The sequence below is a fragment of the Pleurodeles waltl genome, chromosome 7 (assembly GCF_031143425.1).
Source record: "Pleurodeles waltl isolate 20211129_DDA chromosome 7, aPleWal1.hap1.20221129, whole genome shotgun sequence".
Lineage (NCBI taxonomy): Eukaryota > Metazoa > Chordata > Amphibia > Caudata > Salamandridae > Pleurodeles > Pleurodeles waltl.
This window is the reverse complement of record NC_090446.1, coordinates 938,677,855-938,700,981: the sequence shown is the minus strand read 5'-3', so window position 1 is coordinate 938,700,981 and position 23,127 is coordinate 938,677,855. Positions and strand designations below refer to the sequence as shown.

General features: G+C 44.5%; 1 protein-coding gene across 2 annotated transcripts in view; it reads right to left on the bottom strand.

Annotated features, from left to right (window-relative positions):
• The window catches only part of CYFIP2 (cytoplasmic FMR1 interacting protein 2), a 191,463-nt gene that overhangs the window by 4,356 nt on the left and 163,980 nt on the right, over positions 1 to 23,127 (bottom strand). Inside the window, exons 29-30 of one of the 2 annotated variants that reach the window (XM_069199646.1) lie at positions 21,960 to 22,198; positions 21,125 to 21,272 (exon numbers count right to left, since the gene is read on the bottom strand). In XM_069199646.1, coding sequence (XP_069055747.1) covers positions 21,125 to 21,272; positions 21,960 to 22,198 — 387 coding nt within the window. Of the gene's footprint in view, positions 1 to 21,124; positions 21,273 to 21,959; positions 22,229 to 23,127 lie in introns of both variants that reach the window. The other variant, XM_069199644.1, reaches the window with a different exon arrangement.

Genomic DNA, 23,127 nt, shown 5'->3' with positions numbered 1-23,127 from the left:
GTGCAGAGTAGAGTGGCATGGAGAGCAGTGGCACAGTGGCATAGAGCGCAGTGGTGCAGAGTAGAACAGAGTGGAGTAGTGTGCAGTGGCACAGCGTGAGTGGCTTAGAGTGCAGTGGGGTAGGGCATTGCAGAGTAGAGTATAGTGCCATAGTGTGCATTGGTTTTCGGTAAAGTGGTGTTTAGTACATTGGTGTAGAGTGCAGTGGTTTTGTGTACAGTGACGTAGAGGGCAGTGGTGTAAAGTACAATGGTGCAGAATAGACTGTTGTAGAGTGCAGTAGTGTATATTACAGTGGCATAGAGTGCATTGGTATGGAGTTAAGTGGCATAGAGTGGTGTAGGATAGCGTGGCCTACAGAGTAATGGTGCAGAGTACAGAGGTGCAGATTAGAACTAAGTGGAATAGAATGCAGTGACATAGAATACAATTGCATAGAGTTCAGTGGCATTAAGTGTTGCAGAGTAGTACATAGAGGTGTACAGTGCAGAGTAGATTGGCCTAGAGGGCACTGGCATAGAGTGCATTGGTTTTGAGTAAAGTAGTATAGAGTGCAGTGATGCAGAGTATAGTGCAGCGGTGCAGAGTAGTGTGCAGTGGCACAGAGTAGAGTGGAGTGTAGTTTCACTGAGTGGTGTGAAGTAGAGTAGCATAGGGAGCAGTGGAGTACAGTATAGTGGTGCATAGTAGAATACAGTGGCACAGAGCGCAGTGACTTAGAGTACAATTGCGTAGACTGCAGTGACATAAAGTGTTGCAGAGTAGAGTGCAGTGGTGCAGAGTAGATTGGCATAGAGTGCAGTGCTGTAGAGAGTGCATTGTTTTTGAGTTAAGTGGTGTAGAGTGCATTGGCGTAGACTGCAGTGACGCAAAGTAGTGTTCCAGTGGTGCAGAGTAGAGTGTAGTGGTGCAGAGTATATTGGACTTGAGTGGCGCTCAGTGCAGCTGCACCAAGTGCAGTGGCACAGACTGCATTAGCATAGAGTAGATTGTTTCAGAGTAGAGCGGAATGTTGCACGATAGAGTAAAATGGTATAGAGTACGGTGGTGTACAGTGCAGAGCAGATTAGAGTGGGGTAGAGTGGGCTGGCATAGAGTGCACTGGCATAGAGTGAAGTGGTACGGAGTAGAGAGCATTGGTGTAGAGTGCAGTGGCATAGAGTGTCATGGCACAGAGTAGATTGGAGTGAAGTGGTGCTGAATGCAGGAGCGCAGAGACAGTGGAGCAGAGTGCATTAGCATTAAGTAGCTTGTTTCAGAGTGTTGCATTGCAGAATAGAGTGGTTTTGAGTGCAGAGTAGATTAGAGTGGGGTAGAGTGGGCTGGCATAGAGTGCACTGGCATAGAGTGGCGTTGTACAGAGTAGAGTTCATTGGTGTAGAGTGCAGTGGCATAGAGTGGAGTGGTGCAGGGTGGAGTGATGTAGAGTGCAGAGGTGAAGAGTGCAGTGGTGCATAATAGAGTAGTGTGGGTTGGGGTGCAAAAGGAGTGAAGTGGCAAAGAGTGGAGTGATGCAGAGTAGAGTGCATTGACGCAGTTTGGAGTGGTGTGGAGTGGAGTGATGTAGTATGGAGTGGGGCAGCGTAGAGTTTAGTGGAATATGCATGATGTGGTAGCACACTGCATTACAGACAACAAATCTTCAATTGAAATATTCATTACATCTGCAAATACATACAGTTTTACTGATAAAAGTATACAGAACAAAAATGATAGTGTGTGGAAATGTCATCACCTAGTTTATTGATCGTATTAAAATATTTATTTCCACCATACTGCAGAATTACCAAAAATTAGCTTCATTTGTGCTTTTCTAATTCTGATATATCTGCACAGTTCCCCAATAGCCTGCATGATTGACACTTAAATCCGCTCACTTTGAAGTCACAGAAAGAAAACTAAACACCTAGACTGGAAGCACTATCATCCTCTTGTATAAAAAAATGGCATTGAATCTCACGTGCTAATTATCATCAAATTGCCCGGCTAGACACGGTGGGAAATGGGCTGAAAGTAGTATGATTATTCCTGTAGTGGAAACGGGCTTTTGGAAAAATCATGTCACACTGGACAATATTGCTGCCCTGCAGCTCATAAATGAAAAGTATGTTACCTTCAGCGGCTTCTCTGTTTATGCCGCGTTTGTTGAGTTCTCCACAGCTCTTGATAAAGTTGATCAACCAACTTTGTTGGGAAAGTTATCAAACCTCGGCATTCCTGGAACCTGCTGCACTTAATTATAGCCCAACACTCTTCAGCTTGGTGTAAAGTCTTGTTGCGTAGCGAGTGGGGGCTATCAATGGATATTCCAACTAAAAATGGTCAGAAGCAGGGATGCTTACTTGCTCACTTGCTGTTCCTATTGCACAGACACGATCTTCACAGTTTCACATCTAAAGGCCCGGGTTTCAACCCTAGTATCGGATAGTGTGCTTTAGCTTGCCTGCTTTATGCAGACATAATTCCTGATTTTACTCCAAAACGCTTAAATAGCCGCTTGGGGACCTCCAGCTATTTGTAGAGTCAGACTATTTAAAGATAAATACATCGAAAAGTAACATCTTACACTTTTAGGGAAGAAGGGGTGTAAAATGTTTCGCTTTACATGGCATTTGGGTTCTCAAAAACTGGAGTGGGTCAAATCGTATTGTTTTCTAGGCAAAATTTTAACTAACTCCCTCAGCAATAGGGAGCATGTTGCAACCAAGGTAAGTAAGGTGCAATCCCAGACCAAGGGATCAGGGGCCAGATGTAGGAAGCACTTTGCGAGTCGCAAACTGCAAAATTTGCCGTTTGCGACTCGCAAATGCGTGTTTCCTATGCAGAAATGCATTTTGCGAGTCGTTACCGACTCGCAAAATGCATTTCCGAATCGCAAATAGGAAGGGGTGTGCCCTTCCTATTTGCGATTCGCAATGGTATGCAATTCCATTTGTGACCGCTTATGCGGTCGCAAATGGAGTCGCAGTTACCATCCACTTGAAGTGGATGGTAACCCATTCGCAAACGGGAAGGGGTCCCCAGGGGACCCCTTCCCCTTTGTGAATGGACCCCAAAATATTTTTTCAGGGCAGGGAGTGATCCAAGGGACCACTCCCTGCCCTGAAAAAAACGAAACAAAAGGTTTCGGATATTTTGAAATGCAGCTCGTTTTCCCTTAGAGAAAACGGGCTACATTTAAAAAAAAAAAAACTGCTTTATTGAAAAGCAGGTCGCTAACATGGAGGCCTGCTGACTACAGCAGGCCTCCATGTTAGCGAGTGCCTATACTCGCTATGGGGCCGCAATTTGCGACCCACATCATTAATATTAATGAGGTGGGTCATTGCGACCCCATAGCGAGTTGCAGTCGGTGTCTGAGACACCGTACTGCATAGCAATTTGCGAGTTGCAAATTGCGAGTCGGAAGGACTCGCAATTTGCAACTCGCAAATTGCCACCTACCTACATCTGGCCCCAGGTGCTTTCTTCAACGCTGTTGGTAGAAGACATTTCTCTCACCTTCTTACGGTGTATCGGGGCTAAATTCCCCTTACTCTACTGTATGCGGTGGAGCTAATTGATGTGGCAAGGTGGGGCTTTCTAGATAAGACTGAAGACCACATTTTGAGACAATTATCCTCTTATAATACTTTAGCATCGGTTGCTGCTCTAAGGCTTGATCTAGGGATTAGAAGTGTATTTGTACAAGGCCTGGCGGGAGTGTTATGTTGGGCCTCTTGTTTGTTAAGAAGTGAAGCTTCGACATTAAGGTACTATTTATGTAAGGAAATCTTTGATTTAAAGAAACAACAGTCATTGTTTTTCAGAATGTTAGGTATGCACTTGATCAATTTAAGATGGATCAAATCACATTAACATTTCTATCTCCAATTCAATTAAAGGTCTGTTTAAAACATGCTTCAATAATGTTAAGTCAGCACTGGGATATTGATCCCTGCAGTGAAAAAAACAGAGATATAAAGTCTTAGTGAAAATTGCTATTTCGAAAAATTTGCAACCATATTTGACATGGAATTTCTTGCACAGGGTCAGGCGGTTTTGAACTCTATTGAGGTTAGACATTCTGCTTTAACCACTAGATTGTATGGTACCCCCAATATTTGTAATCTGTGTCAATATGATATCCAGGACTTGAAACATGTTTTGTTTGGCTGTCCTGCTTTATCGTTATAATGACATAATTTGTAACAACCTCTTTTTCTGAAGTTTAGTGTGCAAACAGCAGCTGAGGCACATCTCTTGTTGTATAATCTGCCAAATGAAAGGTTCTGTTTTCAAATGCGTAATTTTTTCAAATATTTTTTAAACTTATATTGATATTTCTCATATGTAATTTCTTGATTTTTTTTTTTTTTTATAGTTTTGGGAAAAAGTTGATCTTACAATAAGTTTTAATGTTTTCTTTTATATATCAATGAACCTGTATATTTGTATCTTTTTTATTCCGTGTGGATCTCTTTGGATTTCTGAAACATGAAATAAATCTTGAAGTAAACACCAAGCTCCCTCGAAGACTGAGCATGACATTTGACCTCTGTATTTGAATGCACAGCAAATGTGGCAACATAAGATTTAAAGGCCCGTTTACAGAAATCCAGTACTAGTGGAAGAGTACAGTAAAATAGGGTTTGGGCAAGGGAAGGAACAAACTCAAGCTGGACAGCCTAAAACAAATAGAGCCAAAAAATAGAAAGTAGGAAGAGGTGAATTACAAACCACAAAGCCAATGATAAGTGAGTGGAATCCATTCCTAGAGAAATACGTTTTCCGAATGTCCCCAAGATGTCATTAGCAAACCCGACTGCTGCACTGCTTCTGTATGTAAAGCATGGCTGTCATTATTTCTCTTTCAACAAAACAGTCTTTCCCTGAAATATATTTCCCTTACGATACAAAAGTACCCATTAATCAGAAGTAATGTCTTCCCACTGATGTAGGAAGTGCCTCAATCTTCCCTCGACAGGTGTTGTGTGATCGAAGGGAAGGGAAGGGGAATCAGTGCTTTAGAACAGAGCAGCCCCTAGAGGTACCTATTCTCGGTCTGCCACAGTGGTTCATGTGGCCTGTAAGAGGGCTTCCACTCAGACTACGAGAGAGGCTTCCCCATTCAGGAGGCTCTAATCAAAAGTCTTCTTACCAGACATATCAGCAGTCCTTTCAAGACCCACAACAGCTCAAATACCCTCACAGGGACTGCTGATGCGTTTGGTAAGAAACCTTTGATTAGAGTCTGCTTGCTGGGGAGGCATAGGGGGTAAGAAGCAGGTTGGATCTAGAGGAGGACCAATAGAGAGAGGTGAGGAATGTGATACCATGGATGGTTTTAGAAACTAGAAGAATTAATTTCTTTAAAGCCCTGTTTGTTTAAGATAGTCATCCAAATTGTCCCCTCTATGATGCACAGAGGTGGAGGGTTGGACACGGTGTATACTGTGTATTTGACAAAAAGAACGGTTTTGTCAAAAGGAGCAAAGGAGGTGTCAGGGGGAGTTCCATGAGCAGGTTCTGACACTAATGAAAGGTGCTCAAAAGCAATGCAGTTTGCACTTATTATGGGGAGAGGTCCACAAGCATTGTTTGAGACTGGTCGAGGTTGGTCATGACCAAGAGCTTTACTCATAGTGACGTCCCACAAGCATGTTGGCTGGTACAATAGTGAACGGTTGCTCATGACCAATCTATTTATTATGGTCTTGACTGTTTGAAAGCAAAAAAGCAGCAAGTTGTTTCTGATTATAAACTGCTGGCACCTAGAAGCCGTGGTTGTAGCACCCATGTGCTGTAATTAAATTGTACTTCAAGGTTTCAGTATGTAAAGGAGTGTAACAAGGGTTTCTATTGAAAAGGGGCTAGAGCAGATGAGGCTGAAAAAGTAGGTTATTTCAGTCTTAGATTAAATTAGCTTCAAACACTAGTCTGCCATTGAAAGTGGAACTGGGGCAGGTAGAGGTTTTTGTGTAGATGAGGCAGGCAAAGGAGAACATATTTGCATCATCACCATAAAAGTGGAATAAGAAAGGGATCTAACTGTGCACTGGAGTGCCTTCGGCAAGGGTGCATATGATACTACCAGTAAACAAGCAGGTGTTTTGCACATAAGGATAAGGATATTAAACTTTAAAGGGGTGTCCGATTCTTATGGCACTATTTTAAGACACAAAGGGCATACATAGGCACCACCCATTCACAGTGTACATTTCTATGTGGCTAAGGTACAATTTTCAGGGTGTATGAGGGCTAATAGTGGAATTACTGTTGTACAGGACATAGGGGGTCATTATGACCCCAGCGGTAGGTGGTAATGTGTCGGTAGTACTGCCAACAGGCTGGCGGTACATACCGCCAAATTATGACAACCTGCCAAATTATCATTCCTATCGCCATGGCGGTAGCAGCGGCCGGGGATAACAATCTCCAGCCCGGCATGCGCTATTGTACCACCGGCGGCATTTTGAGTCTGCCTAACGCCATGGTTTTCGTGGCGTTAGCAACGCCACAAAAAAACATGGTGGTAGGCCCTACCAGTGACAGGGAATTCCTTCCCTGTCACTGGTAGGAGGCTCACCCACCCCCCCAAAACACTCCCCAGATGCTCCCCATCCCCTCTCCATCCATGCTCCCCCCTTCCGATCCCCAACCCCCCATACACGCACACAGTCACAGACACACACTACGCTAACACCCACTCACTCACACTGGCATACATGCATTCATTCACGCATATTTCAACATATTTGCGTCATCACCATAAAAGTGAAATAAGAAAGGGATCTAATTGTGCACTGGAGTGCCTTTGGCAAGGGTGCATATGATAATACCAGTAAATAAGCAGGTATTTTGCACATAAGGGTAAGGTTATTAAACTTTAAAGGGGTGTCCGATTCTTATGGCACTATTTTAAGACACAAAGGGCATACATAGGCACCACCCATTCACAGTGTACATTTCCATGTGGCTAAGGTACAATTTTCAGGGTGTATGAGGGCTAATAGTGGAATTACTGTTGTACAGGACATAGGGGGTCATTATGACCCCAGCAGTAGGTGGTAATGTAGCGGTAGTACCGCCAACAGGCTGGCGGTACATACCGCCAAATTATGACAACCCGACAAATTATCATTCCTATCGCCATGGCGGTAGCAGTGGTCGGAGATAACAATCTCCAGCCCGGCATGCGCTATTGTACCACCGGCAGCATTTTGAGTCTGCCTACCGCCATGGTTTTTATGGCGTTAGCAACGCCACAAAAAAACATGGTGGTAGGCCCTACCAGTGAAAGGGAATTCCTTCCCTGTCACTGGTAGGAGGCTCACCCACCCCCCCAAAACACTCCCCAGATACTCCCCACCCCCTCTCCATCCATGCTCCCCCCTTCCGATCCTCCAACCCCCCATACACGCACACAGTCACAGACACACACTGCGCTAACACCCACTCACTCACACTGGCATACATGCATTCATTCACGCATAAATCTATTCATGCTTGCACACATCCGTACACACACTCACACTGACATGCAGACACACATTCACATTTCCGTTCTTGCACGCATTCACACACATGCATACACACACGCAAACAACACTACACATACAGACGCATCCACACACACACTCACACATTCATGCACACCCCCCCCCACACACACACAACACACAACACCCCTCTCCCCTGTCGGAAGCCCAACTTACCTGCATCCAGGTGGTCTTCCGGCAGGGAACGGGATGGGGCGCTACTACCGCCAGCAGCATCCTCCAGGAGAACACCGCCAAGCCGTATCATGGGTCATGATACAGCTGGTGGCGGTCTACTGGCATGGCGGTGCTGGTGGTAGCAGCGCCACCTTAACCATCATCCGCCAGTACAGCCACTGCCAGATTTCCGCCCTTCTTGTGGTCATAATCTGGCGAACAGATGGTAGCCGCGGTGACCGTCCTTTGGCGGCCTTCATTGAAACGGTAGGCAGGTTATACCGCTAATGTCTTAATGAGGGCCATAGTCTTATCAGGGCCCAGAGGGCCACCAAACTCTCAGAGCACAGTTCGTAAGGTGCACAAAAGAATCACATATATATTGAAAAATGAGTTTGGAGGTGCAAAGATTTAGTTCACTGGTCTTGGGGGTAATCAGTAATGAATAGCGAAGATTTGAGGGCATACATGGCTTAACAAATCTCAAGGTGAACTTGGGCATCAGATTTACAGGGCAATACCCACAGGACACTCAGAAACACTAATCACTAAGGGTATATATCTTGGGGAAGCAAGAAGTACCAATTTCTCAATAGGGTTTACCAGAGTCACAGATTTCTAAGGACACAGGTATCAGTATGTACAGGGCCATTCATTTGTCAGGGCACACCACTGAGGATGCTCACACCCACCAATTTTTCAGGTCAATGTCGCCAGAGGGCACTGGGGTATCAGCTTAACAGGACATAATTTACATTGAGATCAGGTGTACCAGTCACCGGGGGGCACAGTGCTAAGGAGGGCACTGTGGCACCAATCGCTCAGGGGAAACAGGAGAACTGAATTCTCAGGGTGCAGTTGTTGGTGGTGGACAGGGCAACAATGTCAACTGGAAACACATGGGCACCAACCATTCAGGGCATGGTTTATAAGATTTCAAAGGCTAAGTTATTCAATTTCTGAGTTTGGAATTTGGGAGTAAAACCGAATTTTTAATATATTTAAAAAGTCATTCTTATTTCCAGGCCATCATTACAAGTGGTTCAGTCTTGCATGTGATAATTATTGCATCCAATAGAATATGGGGTTTCACTCGTGTACTGCCCTTTCCAAGAATGCGCTTTATCGAGTGCAGTTATTAGCACATCTTACAATTTTAAATTAAATGAGACATAACATACAGATTTTAGTGCTTACAGCAGCAAACACTTCATGTCTCAGTATCTTCCGAGCTTTTTTCCTCTTTAAATTCTGACAGGTGTTTGCACAGCTATCATAATTTATCGAGCGGCAAGTGAAGCATTGTTAAGCAGGGAAAAATGGAATATACATTTGTATCTATTTTATGTAAAATATGCTTTATTGTTTGTACACAGCTTGTGATGTCACTGATCTAGATGTATTTCTAGAGTGGGGCAGGTGGAAATTTGGGGAGAGTTCTTTCTATTTGTTTCTCCTATTTTGTCTGGTGGGAGTGTCTGCCCAATCATTAGGAGCAAAACAGACCTTTATGTTGCTTATTCAGTGAGCTGGAGAGAACCAAATTCTATGGCCACAGTTCTTAGTACAGTTTGAGACCTATCGATAGAAGATATCCTGGATATTTAACAGTCTATATATTTTTATGATAGCAACCGCTTTCCATAAAAACTGACCTTCCCCTTGAAGTGCATTACACCCCTACAACATCATTCTTCTGTACAGTTTCTGACTTACAAATCTCCTGAGGAACTCTGGATCCCTCCTTGAAGAGCATGCTACCTTAACTTGATAGTTCTCAATTTCCTCTAAATCATATAATAATCACATAATAAGACTGCTGAGTACAATATCATTACTTATTGATCTGCTATAGATGCAGTCCTAGATTCATGTAGCATTTCACGAACTCAAGTATACTGAATTCAGTGCGCAGACAAAATGCACTGAAAACTCTGCAAGAAAGAACTCATTGCTTTGAAAATACAATGCATATCTAGGATGTGAATGATGAAAATGGTGGGGTGAGGAGAGTAGACTTGTGCTTCAATATATGGAGAATGAAAGTACCAAAAACTAAATGATAATTGGTGAAGAACTAGGTTACAGAAAGATGTCCTGTAAGTTTTGTTTGGTACACTGAGCTCATATTAGTTAATGGAGCATGTTGGAAATTGGGTTGTTAGTTGCGTGGCCAGCACTAGTAATAAATAGTTCCTCAGCTGTCCTCAGTGGGAGCCAAACTCCCCATTGTAGTGCTTGACTCTTATAGGATAGCGACGGCCTACTCAAGGGAATTGGTGTTGGCTAATAATCACCAAGCACTGGCACACAATAATAACACTCAATAAATGATTGTCCAGTCAGTACCTTTTCTTTAGAAAAAGCAGCACATTTGTTACGCACACTCTACTAAATAATACGCAATAATTTACAAATATACTTTGGCAGATCGATCATACCATAGATGACATTGTGTAAACACTGGGGGCCTAGAGGTGCCACCCAAACTTATTAAGTGGGTTTCAACAGTCATTGTGTAATAACCGTTTTACTTTGGCATGAATAATTGTCATAATTCGGATGAGGATGTATCAATAAAACCAGTGCAATTATTATGAAAACCCAATAAAACACTTAGGGCTTGATTTATGAAAAGTTTGCCCCACCTTTGCGTCATTTTGTGATGCAAAAGCAGCGCAAACTTACAAAATATAATTATATAATTAATGACGCAAAGGCAGCGATAACTTTTCATAAATCAGGCCCTTGTTGTCTGTGCATCCTTTCATATACATGGACATTAAACTGTAATGATCAGAACTGCCCCTAGAGGGAATCACAGTAAAACAGCATGATGAAAAAGCATTTTAGTGTAACCGTACAATCAGCCCCTAGAGCGCATAACCACATGGAAGCAGCATGGTGAAAAATATTGCACTGTATTCACACTTTCAGCCCCTAAAGAGGATAACCACATGAATTATACATTTTCAAGCCTTCCATGTCTTTTAAAAAGTTACCATACACAAGGCCTTTAGAGGGTAAACTACTGCAAGCTGTAGAACTGAAGCTCTAGCTATGGAAGAGCTTGAAAATGCATTCAAAAGCAGGGAAGGTGATGATTATGGCGTCTCCCATCTTCGAGTGAGGACACAGAAGATGATCCAAGGGAACAAGAGCACGTCACGCTGAGCAATTTGGTTGTGGTCCTATTGTCCTAGAACCACCACAAGTTGAGATATGGGCAAACTTGATTTTTAAAGAAAAGGCCCCACAAAGCATTATGGGTGAGTCTCCGAAGTGCAGTGAATATTATAGCCGTGGTTCTCCCGCCGTGCCAGGGAGAGCTGCAATGAGGTTTTCCTATATATTTTTTTTTTTAGGATGCAGTCTAACACAACGTTTGCCACTTTCTATTGTGGGATGCATGATCCTACCTGGGTACCCCAGACCTTGAACTGATTAGAGGGTGGCACAGGGAGCCCACACCCGGCTGCCCTTACTTGGTCCCCACGCAGCAGCATGGCCATGTGCTGCCACAGGAGCTGTCAGCCTTCCTTTGTGTGTGCCTGCTCCATTGGGCAGACTTGCACAGTTGGGTCAGCCTCCTGCTGCCATACCAGGGCCCAGGGATGGGGTCCTGGGCCCCCTTCTGTTTATTGACAGGGAAGCATGATGGCGCTTCCTCGCATCCTTGAGGTGTTGGGGGTCCGGAGAAGGTCCTGGCTTCTGCAGTATGAACGTGCCCAGGGGATGTGATCCCCTGGTGAGTTAGGAACACAGTGACGGTGCCCCATACATGCCTTCTCCTCAAACTGGGTAGATTTAGCTTTCTTGCACCATCCCCTGGGCCCAGGTCCACCCTCGGGGTAATTGAACAAACGGCGGTGGAGCCCTACTCACTCTGAGGACAATTACGTGCCATAACTCGGGCCCCGTTAGCCCGATTTGGATGATCCTGGGCTCATTTTACTCCTGGTGGTGAGAGCTATCCACCAGAGGCAGTATCAACAACCCTACTCACCTCCAAAGTCCTCCTTGCTCCCTGCACCAGTTCTCCTTTGTAGCTTTGCTGGTGGGCGCAGAAAAGTCCAGCGCTTCCCCCAACTGGTCCTCAGGAGGAGTAAGGGGGGCATCCTCACTGGCCCCTTGGGGAGACCCACTGGTGCAGGGGTCCACTAGACAGAGTCCTGGGTCCTGGGGAGGTGTCAGGATACATCCTTCCATTTCTCCATGGCAGTCCCAGGATCCAGCAGCGTGGTAGGTAGAAAATCCAAAGGCAAGAAGAGAGTCTTCCCCTTGTGCAACAGTTTATATAGGGGAGAGAAAGGTTCCAAAAGACAAGCACCCCTCACCAATCATAGGGTACCACATCATCTCTCCACCACTTCCCATTCTTCCTGCACAATGTGTTGGGACAATCCAAAATGGTGTCATCCAGGAGCCACTGGTCACATCAGCTCCTGGGGTCTCAGCTCCACCCCTCACTAACATCACTGCCAGGGACTTTCACAGTAGAATTTCAAAGGGGACCCCCCTGTGACTTGGCTCCAGTTGTCTAGGCACTCTCCTTTGTTCAGTGGACTTGGGCAGGCCCATCCCTGGGTGCAGTGTGACAACTCGGTGATTGATACAGATCACCCTACCCCATCCCTTTCCTCCTCAGGAATTAGGAGAAGTAGTACTAATTGCTCCTTTAGTGTGGGGGCAGCCTTTGACCCGGCTGCTGGAGCAAATGTAATTACTGGACACAGCAGGGTGACAAAAGGCCTGGGCTCTGATCTGAACTGAGCCAAGAAAATATGTAAACTCTGAATGACTCACAAGATCTGCAACTATAATTTTGAAAGTTAGAAATTTAATTTTCTTGCACAGGTTACACTCTAATTCAAGGCGTCAATGTTCTCTGTAGGCCAAGGAGAAAGGAAATTACACTATAAGGCAGTTCCCTCCCCATCTGTATAATGGAGTGTCACTAAAGTTAAAACAGTAAAGCACCCTGACTTTTCCTAAAAGTGTAAACTACCCTCCTGAGGCCTATCCCAGGTGAATACCTATCCCTGCAGAGTCCCCATTGCTCCGAGCTACCTGTACGCTGTCACCGGGATGCACACAACAGTCGTCTCCCAACGCAGCCCGCACACGTGTGCACACATGTTCATGTGTAACCAGAAAGTGTTGGTTATCCTTGCTGCATCAAAACGGCCTTATCTTAAAAGGCGGACACTGGCGATAAACATGTGCAGTCTGTTTACCATGTGATTACCTTGGGTGACACACCAGTATTGAGGCTCACCCACAGTGAAAAGTCCAGAAACTGGGTAATCAGAAAAGAAAAAAATCATGGTGTACTGCTAGCCAGAACCCAGTGTAACAGAGCACAAATGGCTAACCGAACGAAACCTATATTTTTATATGCAGTGCACATTGTGTGCACAGCTAGTTGACCGTCTGGGTAGTTGTTCACATTTTTTTTTTTTTAAACGCAGTGGGCATGTTCCCGAGGATTTATCTGTAACCAAAACCTTCTTTGGACATTTCGGTTTAGCACCACAAGACTCCTTTTAAGTGTCATTTTTAGATTGGTTTGGGTAACCACATAACAGCTTAACTGTCGGTAAACCACCTTATTGTCATTTTGGGTGAGTTGCAGATGAATAATCCATAATAGCAAAAGTAGTGGAAGTAGCTTTTTCTCTGAAGTATGAATCTTTTATAGAGTCCTAGGCTATGTGATGGGGATTCATGCATACTTTAGGACATTCGGAAAGGGAACGATTCTATCCTAAAAAAGGAATAGCCCCACTTCAGAGTTCATCCTTGACTCTTGACGGACACATTTCATTGAGAGTAGAGTTTTGTGAAAGCATGAAAGGAAATACAAGTTGTACATCAGCAAATTTACTGAAATTGTATTTTCTCCATAAATGCCACCATTGTCACCTGTTGGGAAGTGAATGGCTCAGAACCACTGATAATCGGATGAAAATATAACACATTCTACCTTAGGTCACAACTAAAGGGGCCGACAGAGCACAAGCTGAGGAAAACAATAAGGTCCAGCTGAACTGCCATTCCTGGTTCCCTCTGAACAGAAACACAAGCAATTTCAGATGTGTTTTGTCAGTGAGGTACATCTTGATTCCTGTGCCACAGTGAGCATGGATCTGATGTCAGGGTATATCGGTCATACGTAGGATGGCCCATTGAGGGAAACAGAAAGGTGATCAGTGAAATATTAGAAATAATACCTGCCTCTGGTAATTACTCTGGGCTGCATTCTAGGGACTTTTTTATTGCCCAATGTGCCACTCCAGATATCCTCCACCCTCTTGAAAATCAGGCTTCATCTGTCTGCAGAAGGAACAAACCAACACAACTGCCAGACCAAGTTGCCGATGAATGGGAAATAAGCAACTCCAAACCGGTGTCAGCCTACTGGTCCTCATTATTGATGTGTAGCTTGAATCCTTTGGCACAATGAGCATCAGACTCCCGTCTGTGTATACCCGTTGCAGTGTGCCATAGGGTTCAAACTACAGCTCACTGACAAGGCCTATGTAGGCCAAAACCAGTCTGTGGTTGCTTGTATTCTTAACTGCTTGAGAACCTGGTCTAGCAATTTGTGCAGTCCTAGCTGTTTTGTATACGACTGGTCTCTCTCTCTCTCTAGAGTGGTACGTTGGTTAAACAATGGACTGGAATGCAACATCACCCAGTTGTGGGGGGCTGAGATTAATACAAGCATTCCTTCCATCACTTGGTTGTTTTTGCATTAGTCAGATCAAAGGCATCTTTATTTTGAGGTAATTTGGATTGCAATTGGATTGCTTATCCAGATTAACACTACGAGGTCGGGATTGGCAAAGATAAATGTCCTCAGTTCTGGGTGTTTTTTTTTTGTTAAAAATATTCTGTTGTTTTCCATTTCCCTCATGTTTCCATTCTTTGAGGGATGCTTCCTTGTGGCTCTTCCTCCTGGATCTTTTTTGTCTTCACTTTAGAGACTGCACCAAGAATGTGTTTCTTCGTTTTTCAGACATAAGACATTTATCTGATTAACATATCTTTCCACTTGCCCCTGCTTTGGAGGTATCCAACATTCCATCAGGCCCAGGAGCTAGTTTAGCTGACTACTGCCAGGTGTAACTGTCAGACCTTACTGAAAAGCCATATCCTTTCCTCCGATTGTTTAGCCAGTGCTCTTAGATGTCTGAGATGTCACAACAATAGTAACTTTCTGCTACTTTCCCACGGTAATTTGAAAAGCTACTGGTTTCACAGCTGCATTATGACTTCTTCTGCCTGAACACAAGCTGCCCTTGTGCATTACTTTACCGGCCTTTCCTTAGGCATGGACTGACAGCTTTATTTCTTTGGACCTCCATCACTGAGAGGCACATTGTTACAGCTCCAGGCACTGGTGGTATAGTGAATGTCAGGAACACGAACACGGAATGTGTTCAGCCAGTAGCTAAACAGGAGTTTCTGGTCGCACTGGAATGAGGGTCTTTATTTCTCATATAATCAATTTGTTTTATGGGGGAGTTAAGCATTGCACTTTTAATGATCTGAGTGTGCCTTTCTGTATCCATTGCTCATCATTCAGATATGTCCTACCTGGTTCATTGTGATAGTTTCTTTAGGTGTCATAGTAACTATTCTGAATACATTAATTTTCCCTCCTGGAGTGTTGCCACTGGATGTAGGATGGATCTTCCTGTTAGTGTTTGGAATGGGATTGGTGGATTTCTTTCTTTCTTTTGCAGTTGGAAAAAGTGTTGCAGCTCTCAACATCAGAGATTTACTTTTCGAAAGAGCTTATAAGCAAAGTATTTTGTATAGTGTGAATCCAGTGGAGCGTAACGAAGATATCTTTCAGTATCATCGGTTGCACATCCCGAGTCAAATGTCAGTATGAACAATTCTGTTTTTAGATATTTTATGAACTGCACGTGGGTCGGCTCCGAACTTAGACAGAGCCTAGAGTCCAAGGTTTAGGGCAATTATTCTCATACACTTGCCTCCATTTTGTTTGCTTGAGAATTGGTAGTTGGGTGAAATGTGAGGTTTAACTTGAACAGGTGATCCACGATATGATCCGCATACATAAAAGCAACATTAGTTTGCTGTCGACAATTTAAATTGCATGTGTGCGTGTGGGAGGGAGCTTGGAGGGAAGTGGGGTGCATGTCTCTGTCTTCTGCGTAGAGCCCCTCACTACTCTGCTGCAATCTTCTGCTTCAGAGCTTCTCCCTGGAGCCTCTGGTAGTTTCAGCGGTCACCAGCGGCCACAGTGCCTGTAGAGGTGCCTGCTGGCCTTTACAGCTTCTAACTGACCATTCTTCCATATGTTTGCCTCAACAGCATTATTTTTATCCCAGGTCCTGTACTGTTTGTTCCCACCAAATGTTGCCCCCTCTGCTCCTCCCTGGTCCCTGCGGCATCGCTTGTTTGGTTGGCAGCTCTGCTTCATCATCTGGCCCATGCTACCATGTGTTCACCCCTGCTTGCTGTCTGCTGTCATTTATTTAGTTCTTTCTTTCTTTATTTGATTTTATATAGTTCGGACATTATCCAAAGGTGTCATAGCACTTTGCCCCCTCAATAGGGATCACCTCTACTGCTTTCTCCTGCCACCCTTCCGGGCACCCAGCTCACCTCCAGTGCTAGTAGCATACACCCCTTTCTGGTCCCAACTCACTCTGAAGACACCTAATGAACCACGATACCGCAAAATCCCTAATATTTGCTCTCTTTCTGTCATTACTAAAGGCTCATATTATGTGGCCATACCACTAGATGGCGGAAAACGCCACCTTTTAGGGTCGAGAGCACAAGCTCTTCATCCCTGTTGCAATCTCTCTTTGGGCTTTCAACCATGCCCATATCACAACTGTCACTTTCATTGGTTCGTGGGCTTGCCTTTTAAAATCCGCTTGATTTCATTAGTGAAAGGCATGCATATGTCATTCTTTTTCTGGTGTTTAGCCCTCCTCGAGTGCACCGGCCAACTACTGAAAACATATGAAGCTGCATGTTTTCAGCATGGTTTCTAGACTATATTATCTTTTTATTTTCCACACAGCAAGATCGTGCTGGGTTTTACATAGAACGATCACGCTCGTTTTTTTGTTTTTCAATTTCAGCACATCGTGCTGAGTTTTACATAACGCGATTGTGCTTGTTTTTTTCCTTTCAATTTGTGTGGCAAGAAAAGTCCGGTTAGGAGTTTACACCACTAATAGCTCTAACTCAAGCAAATGCAAGACCCGTTGCATTGCAAATGCTTGTTTAGGTTGAGCCTGCGAGAGCATGCGATGTCGCTTGCGAGATTCTTGTATTCACTAATGGGCTTGGAACCCGCCCCTACCTAACTATTAGTTTTTATTGTTGCTCTTCTTTGATGCCCTCTCATTGGACAGTGCTTGGCATACCTCACTTCCTTTTTGTTAGGTTGTGTATGCACGGACAAGGTACTGAGTAATTTGTTTTGATTAGTGCCCCTCTGCTGGCTATTTGCTGCTCGCGCTGTGAGTCATAGCTCTTTTTGGCTATGGTCTAATTTCCTGTCTGATAAGCATTGCTGCGCCTGCAGAGAGCTATGTGTCTCCCTGTCATTTTGTGGAACACAGTCAAGGAAATGTGACATATATTTAGCAGGACAGGTAGCAGTGCCTAAAAGTTTAAGATTGCCTCCTCACGTACCCTACTTGATAAGCGGTAACCACTCCTCACTGCTAGCCAGCCTCGGACAGATTAAATTTTATGCCGCTTGCCGCTCATTAGTGAGAACTGTCTGTGCGAGTGGATATTGCTGATGTTGAGCCGTGTTTACTTACTACAAGCAAATGATCTTTTTATATGTGTCAGTTCTGAGAGATCGGGAGCATTATGTATGCCCCTCTCGTACCACTCTCATGCCATCAGGGCAAGCTATGTGCAGCCATATACCAACAGGTTTATGCCTCGAGGGGCGGGGCCTGGAGATGCAGTGTAAAATGTTCGAAACATGGAGCCAGAAGAGTTACAGCTGGAAAATGATGTTCGAGGAATTGTATTCCTGATATGTAATTCGTATGTCCTCACTCTGACAGCACCTACTGCCATGAAATAGGGCTATTCAGCTGTTTTGACAGACAAATACACAAATTTCCACTGTGACCTTAGAAAATAAACCTGCTTATTTGTGTTATGGTAAATTTGGGAAACTTGCTGTCTTGTGTTTCAATGCCTTAGGTACAACACTGTATGTCCCAGTTCATCTCTAAGACTCCACAACCATATTGTGAAATTCAGAACTTTTCTCTGTTTTCGAGACCCACTGCCACATTACTGCACAGTGCAAATAGGACTCTCCAAGTTGGCACTCCTCTGGCAGCTTAAAAAAAACAGCTCTGCCACTGCCAATGGGGTTACTCCGTTGTCACCAGCATCTCACATGGCAGTCATTCTTCTTGCTGGGGGTGAGCTTTAAAGGTGGATGCAAGTAATGACTTCAGGTAAAGCATAACCCTATTTATTGGAATTTTAAAAAGATTTAAAGACATTGTATCAGAATAATTAGTTTTGATTAGTGCTCCTCTGCTGGCCATCTACTGCTCGCACTGTGAATCAAGTACTATTGCTGTTTTTAAAAATTATCGCCACCTCCCCGTTTTTTTCTTTGCTCGTTCTTTCTTCTTCTCCCCCACCATTGTTTCTTCTCTCTCTCTCCCCTCGCAGTCTCTTTTTATTTTAAAGTTTTCTCCACCCACTCCCTACTTCTTCCCTGCCCCTGTCTTCTCCCCCTCCCTGTGTCTTCTGCCCCTCCAACCTGCCTTGTCTCTGTTTCTTCTCTACCCCGTTAGCCACCCCCACCCGATTCTCAAAGCCAATAGCTCATCCATGGGCGAGACCTATTGGTTTTTTTGCTTGTTTCTTTTAAAGGCTCTAAAAAGGTACTTATACCACATGCTACAAATGGAAGATGGGCCCAAAGGGCACTGTATTGCTTTAATCCCCGGTCACAATAAATTCTGACAAGACTTCGATGTACAGTAAGGGTGCCTTGGATCTAGAATACATGGTTGACATTGTGGGGCGGAAGGACTGCGGTGGTATGAGGGGTATGATGGCGTGATCAGTGTTGTTGGGCCAGGGAAGGTGGTTTCCAACAGTTTTGTGGCTCACGCTTCCATGCACAGGCTGCAGGTCGGACTAGTGCATGAGACATATCCCATCTAGAGGTCCCCTGATTGGAGACTCTGGCTTTGGAAGACCTTGGGAGCAAAAACGAGGCTGTGTGGTGTGAGGCCCTGATCAAAGGTGGCCTCTCTCAGGCTGGAGGACTGGGGATGAGGGGTTATGCAAAAGGTTGCATAGGTGGTTCTGCTCTTGTTACTAACTGTGAATGTGAAGGGGTGTGAATAAGTGCACCCAGAAGAGTGAAAAGAGGGCTCTGCAGACGGAAGAAATGAGGTGTAAGATACACAGCTGGACGAGATGTGAAGAGAACAAGGGCGCAATTTCTGAGATAGAGTGAACATAATAGGAGTGTTACTCTCTGAAGACCACTAGCCCTCAGTAATGTTGAATACAGAGTCTCACAATTGCAGAATTGCAGTATTTTGATTATTATAGCGGAAAGCTCAGAGAGGAACCAACATACCAGTCAGGTGGCACACTCGGTAAATCACAGAAATGTAGTTTATCTTAATTACATAGGTGACACATCTTTTGCTTTTTCCATGCAGCTTAAAACCTGCCCATAAGCAAATGAACAAGACATGTGACCTCTCTGACATCTAAATCATACACCCATACTACAATGAACATCACACAGGGACCCTCTGATATCTAAATTATACACCCATACTACAATGAACATCACACAGGAACCCTCTGACATCTAAATCATACACCCATACTACAATGAACATCACACAGGAACCCTCTGACATCTAAATCATACACCCATACTACACTGAACAAGACATGTGACCCCCCTAACATCTAAATCATACACCCATACTACAATGAACATCACACAGGAACCCTCTGACATCTAAATCATACACCCATACTACAATGAACATCCCACAGGAACCCTCTGACATCTAAATCATACACCCATACTACAATGAACATCACACAGGAACCCTCTGACATCTAAATCATACACCCATACTACACTGAACAAGACATGTGACCCCCCTAACATCTAAATCATACACCCATACTACAATGAATATCACACAGGAACCCTCTGACATCTAAATCATACACCCATACTACAATGAACATCCCACAGGAACCCTCTGACATCTAAATCATACACCCATTCTACAATGAACATCACACAGGAACCCTCTGAAATCTAAATCAGACATTCATACTCAATGAACACCACACAGGAACCCTCTGACATCTAAATCATACACCCATACTACAATGAACATCCCACAGGAACCCTCTGACATCTAAATCATACACCCATACTACAATGAACATCCCACAGGAACCCTCTGACATCTAAATCATACACCCATACTACAATGAACATCACACAGGAACCCTCTGACATCTAAATCGTACACCCATACTACACTGAACAAGACATGTGACCCCCTAACATCTAAATCATACACCCATACTACAATGAACATCACACAGGAACCCTCTGACATCTAAATCATACACCCATACTACAATGAACATCCCACAGGAACCCTCTGACATCTAAATCATACACCCATTCTACAATGAACATCACACAGGAACCCTCTGAAATCTAAATCAGACATTCATACTCAATGAACACCACACAGGAACCCTCTGACATCTAAATCATACACCCATACTACAATGAACATCCCACAGGAACCCTCTGACATCTAAATCATACACCCATACTACAATGAACATCCCACAGGAACCCTCTGACATCTAAATCATACACACATACTACAATGAACATCACACAGGAACCCTCTGACATCTAAATCATACACCCATACTACACTGAACAAGACATGTGACCCCCCTAACATCTAAATCATACACCCATACTACAATGAACATCACACAGGAACCCTCTGACATCTAAATCATACACCCATACTACAATGAACATCCCACAGGAACCCTCTGACATCTAAATCATACACCCATTCTACAATGAACATCACACAGGAACCCTCTGAAATCTAAATCAGACATTCATACTCAATGAACACCACACAGGAACCCTCTGACATCTAAATCAGACATCCATAACTGAATGAAGAGGACAATGTGACTCAATTAGAGTTGTGCCACTGCCAGCCTATCCTTACAGGGAGACCCCGACTGGCCTCTGATGGAAACACTGGAACCGCACGCTGAGGAACTCTGAGACAAAAGACAACAGCACTGCAAGAGACTGTGAGCAATACTCGTGCAATAACCTAATGTAACAAACTTACCACATTCTTTATGATCTCGTCTTTGCCATCCTGGCGCTGCACCTTCAGCAGGTGATAACAGAAGTCAAACAGGTCGAAGCGGCGCTGCTGTCCCAGCAGGACAATGATGGCGCAGCCTGCCCAGTTCAGACCATCCCCAAAGCACTGCCTGCCAGAATAAGATGGAACACAATGGTGAACTATCTACCAGTGAAGGGCAGAGGATGGGTTTAAAGACAGCAGGTGCAGGAGAGCAGGATAATGAGTGAGGGAATGGTAACTGAGGAAAGAGACGGCCAGAATGGTGAAAAATGTGCAGGGCTAAAGTAGAACGCTCCCCTTGGCTCAATTAAAACCTCTCACTGAGGCGCTCGGGCCACCCGCCCCACTTATAGAAGAAGGCTCTGTGACAGGGTCAGGCGTCCTGCGCGAGGAAGAATGCAGGCCCTGCTCAGTGTGGCACTAACTCAGAATTTGCGTCCTGTGCATCACTGAGTGACAGATGTGGGCAATGATATGAAGTACTTGGTCAATGATGTTTGCCACTTATGGCAAGCGGTATACTTTACCCAAAGGTACTTTAAGGCCATACTTCACCGATAGCCCCTTTGAGTCCCCAGCTTGTACCACGTGACTGGACAAGGGGCGGGGCAACGAGGACTGCTGTGCAGTAATTTGTCTATGGTTTGGAACACGTGATAAATACCGAATGCAGTAAGTGTACAGAAACTAGGCCGTGCTGAGTGGCACATACCGCAGGCGGGCATGTTTACTTGGCAGCCCGCAGGGAAGCAGCGTGGGCAGAGAGAAGGTAAAGCAGTTAGGATTGGCAGATTCTGTGGTCTGACACACTTACTCGGCTGTGAACTCGTTGGTCCCCACTGGAATGCAATAGACAAACTGCATGGCACTCCAGAGGCGGTGGAACTCCACACACTCGTCCACGTGCATGACACCATTTGTGGGGGGTGGGCCCCTCCAGATGGCGTCCTGCAGGTAGCTGCGGATGCGGGTCAGGATCACCTCGAACATTGACAGCCCACAGCACAGGCGCTCCTTGGTCAGCAGGTCCCCTTCTCGTGCAATGGCGATTTGCTGAAATTGGGGTGACCGGGAAAAGAAAAACTGAGCTTTAAATCCAGACTGTTTCTGCCCTTGTGATGGTGCAGGCAAAGACCAGAACACTTGTACATTCATGCCACACCCTACCCCAACGCAAACACTAAATCATATACATGCATGCGTTCCCACCCTCTACACACACCCACAAACCCACCCACCCTCACAGAGGCGGTTGTGCTAGAAATGGATCTGTGTGGAAATGATGAATGCTATAATAAAGAACACCAGAATAACTGTCTTGTTATGAAAGAAACCACAGCGAAAAACTTGTATTTTTCATTTTGCAGCCTTAGTGAAAACGCAAAATCAAAGAAGACGTAATGACAGCAACGATGTCTCTTGCCGTTGTCCCTAGGCCTAACCTTGAATCTTAACCGTGTGCCTTGCTGCCTTCCATTTAACCTGCTGCGAACCTTAATCCTTGCCCTAATGTAACCCTTACCTGACATTAGCCCTTAATTCTTCTGTATTCCACGTCCACTTTAAACACTAATCCTAACCATACACCTCACATTTCTCCCCTAAACATTTTTTAATTGTTGCATTGTTTGCTTTTTAATTTCGAAAATTTACATTGCATTAATGGTCGTTTTTTCTTCATTATTGACTTTTTTTCATTTTGAATTCATATGTATTGTGTTTCTTTTGTTTCGGCACAAAGTGCATAAGAGGAAAGTGGGGCAAGGGCTCCGAGTCTGATTGTGCAAGAGACAGGCATGGCGCGAGTACTTTAATCATAAGAGACAGGCGGAGAGCGGACAACAGCATCTAAAGAGGCAGGGTGAGGTGGATTCACGGATGTCACAGGAGCATGCCAAGGTAAACATTGGATGACGTGTTTGTGCTGCCGGATCGTGCAGTCCACAGAGCCTGATCTGTAATAATCAACTACGAGTAAATAA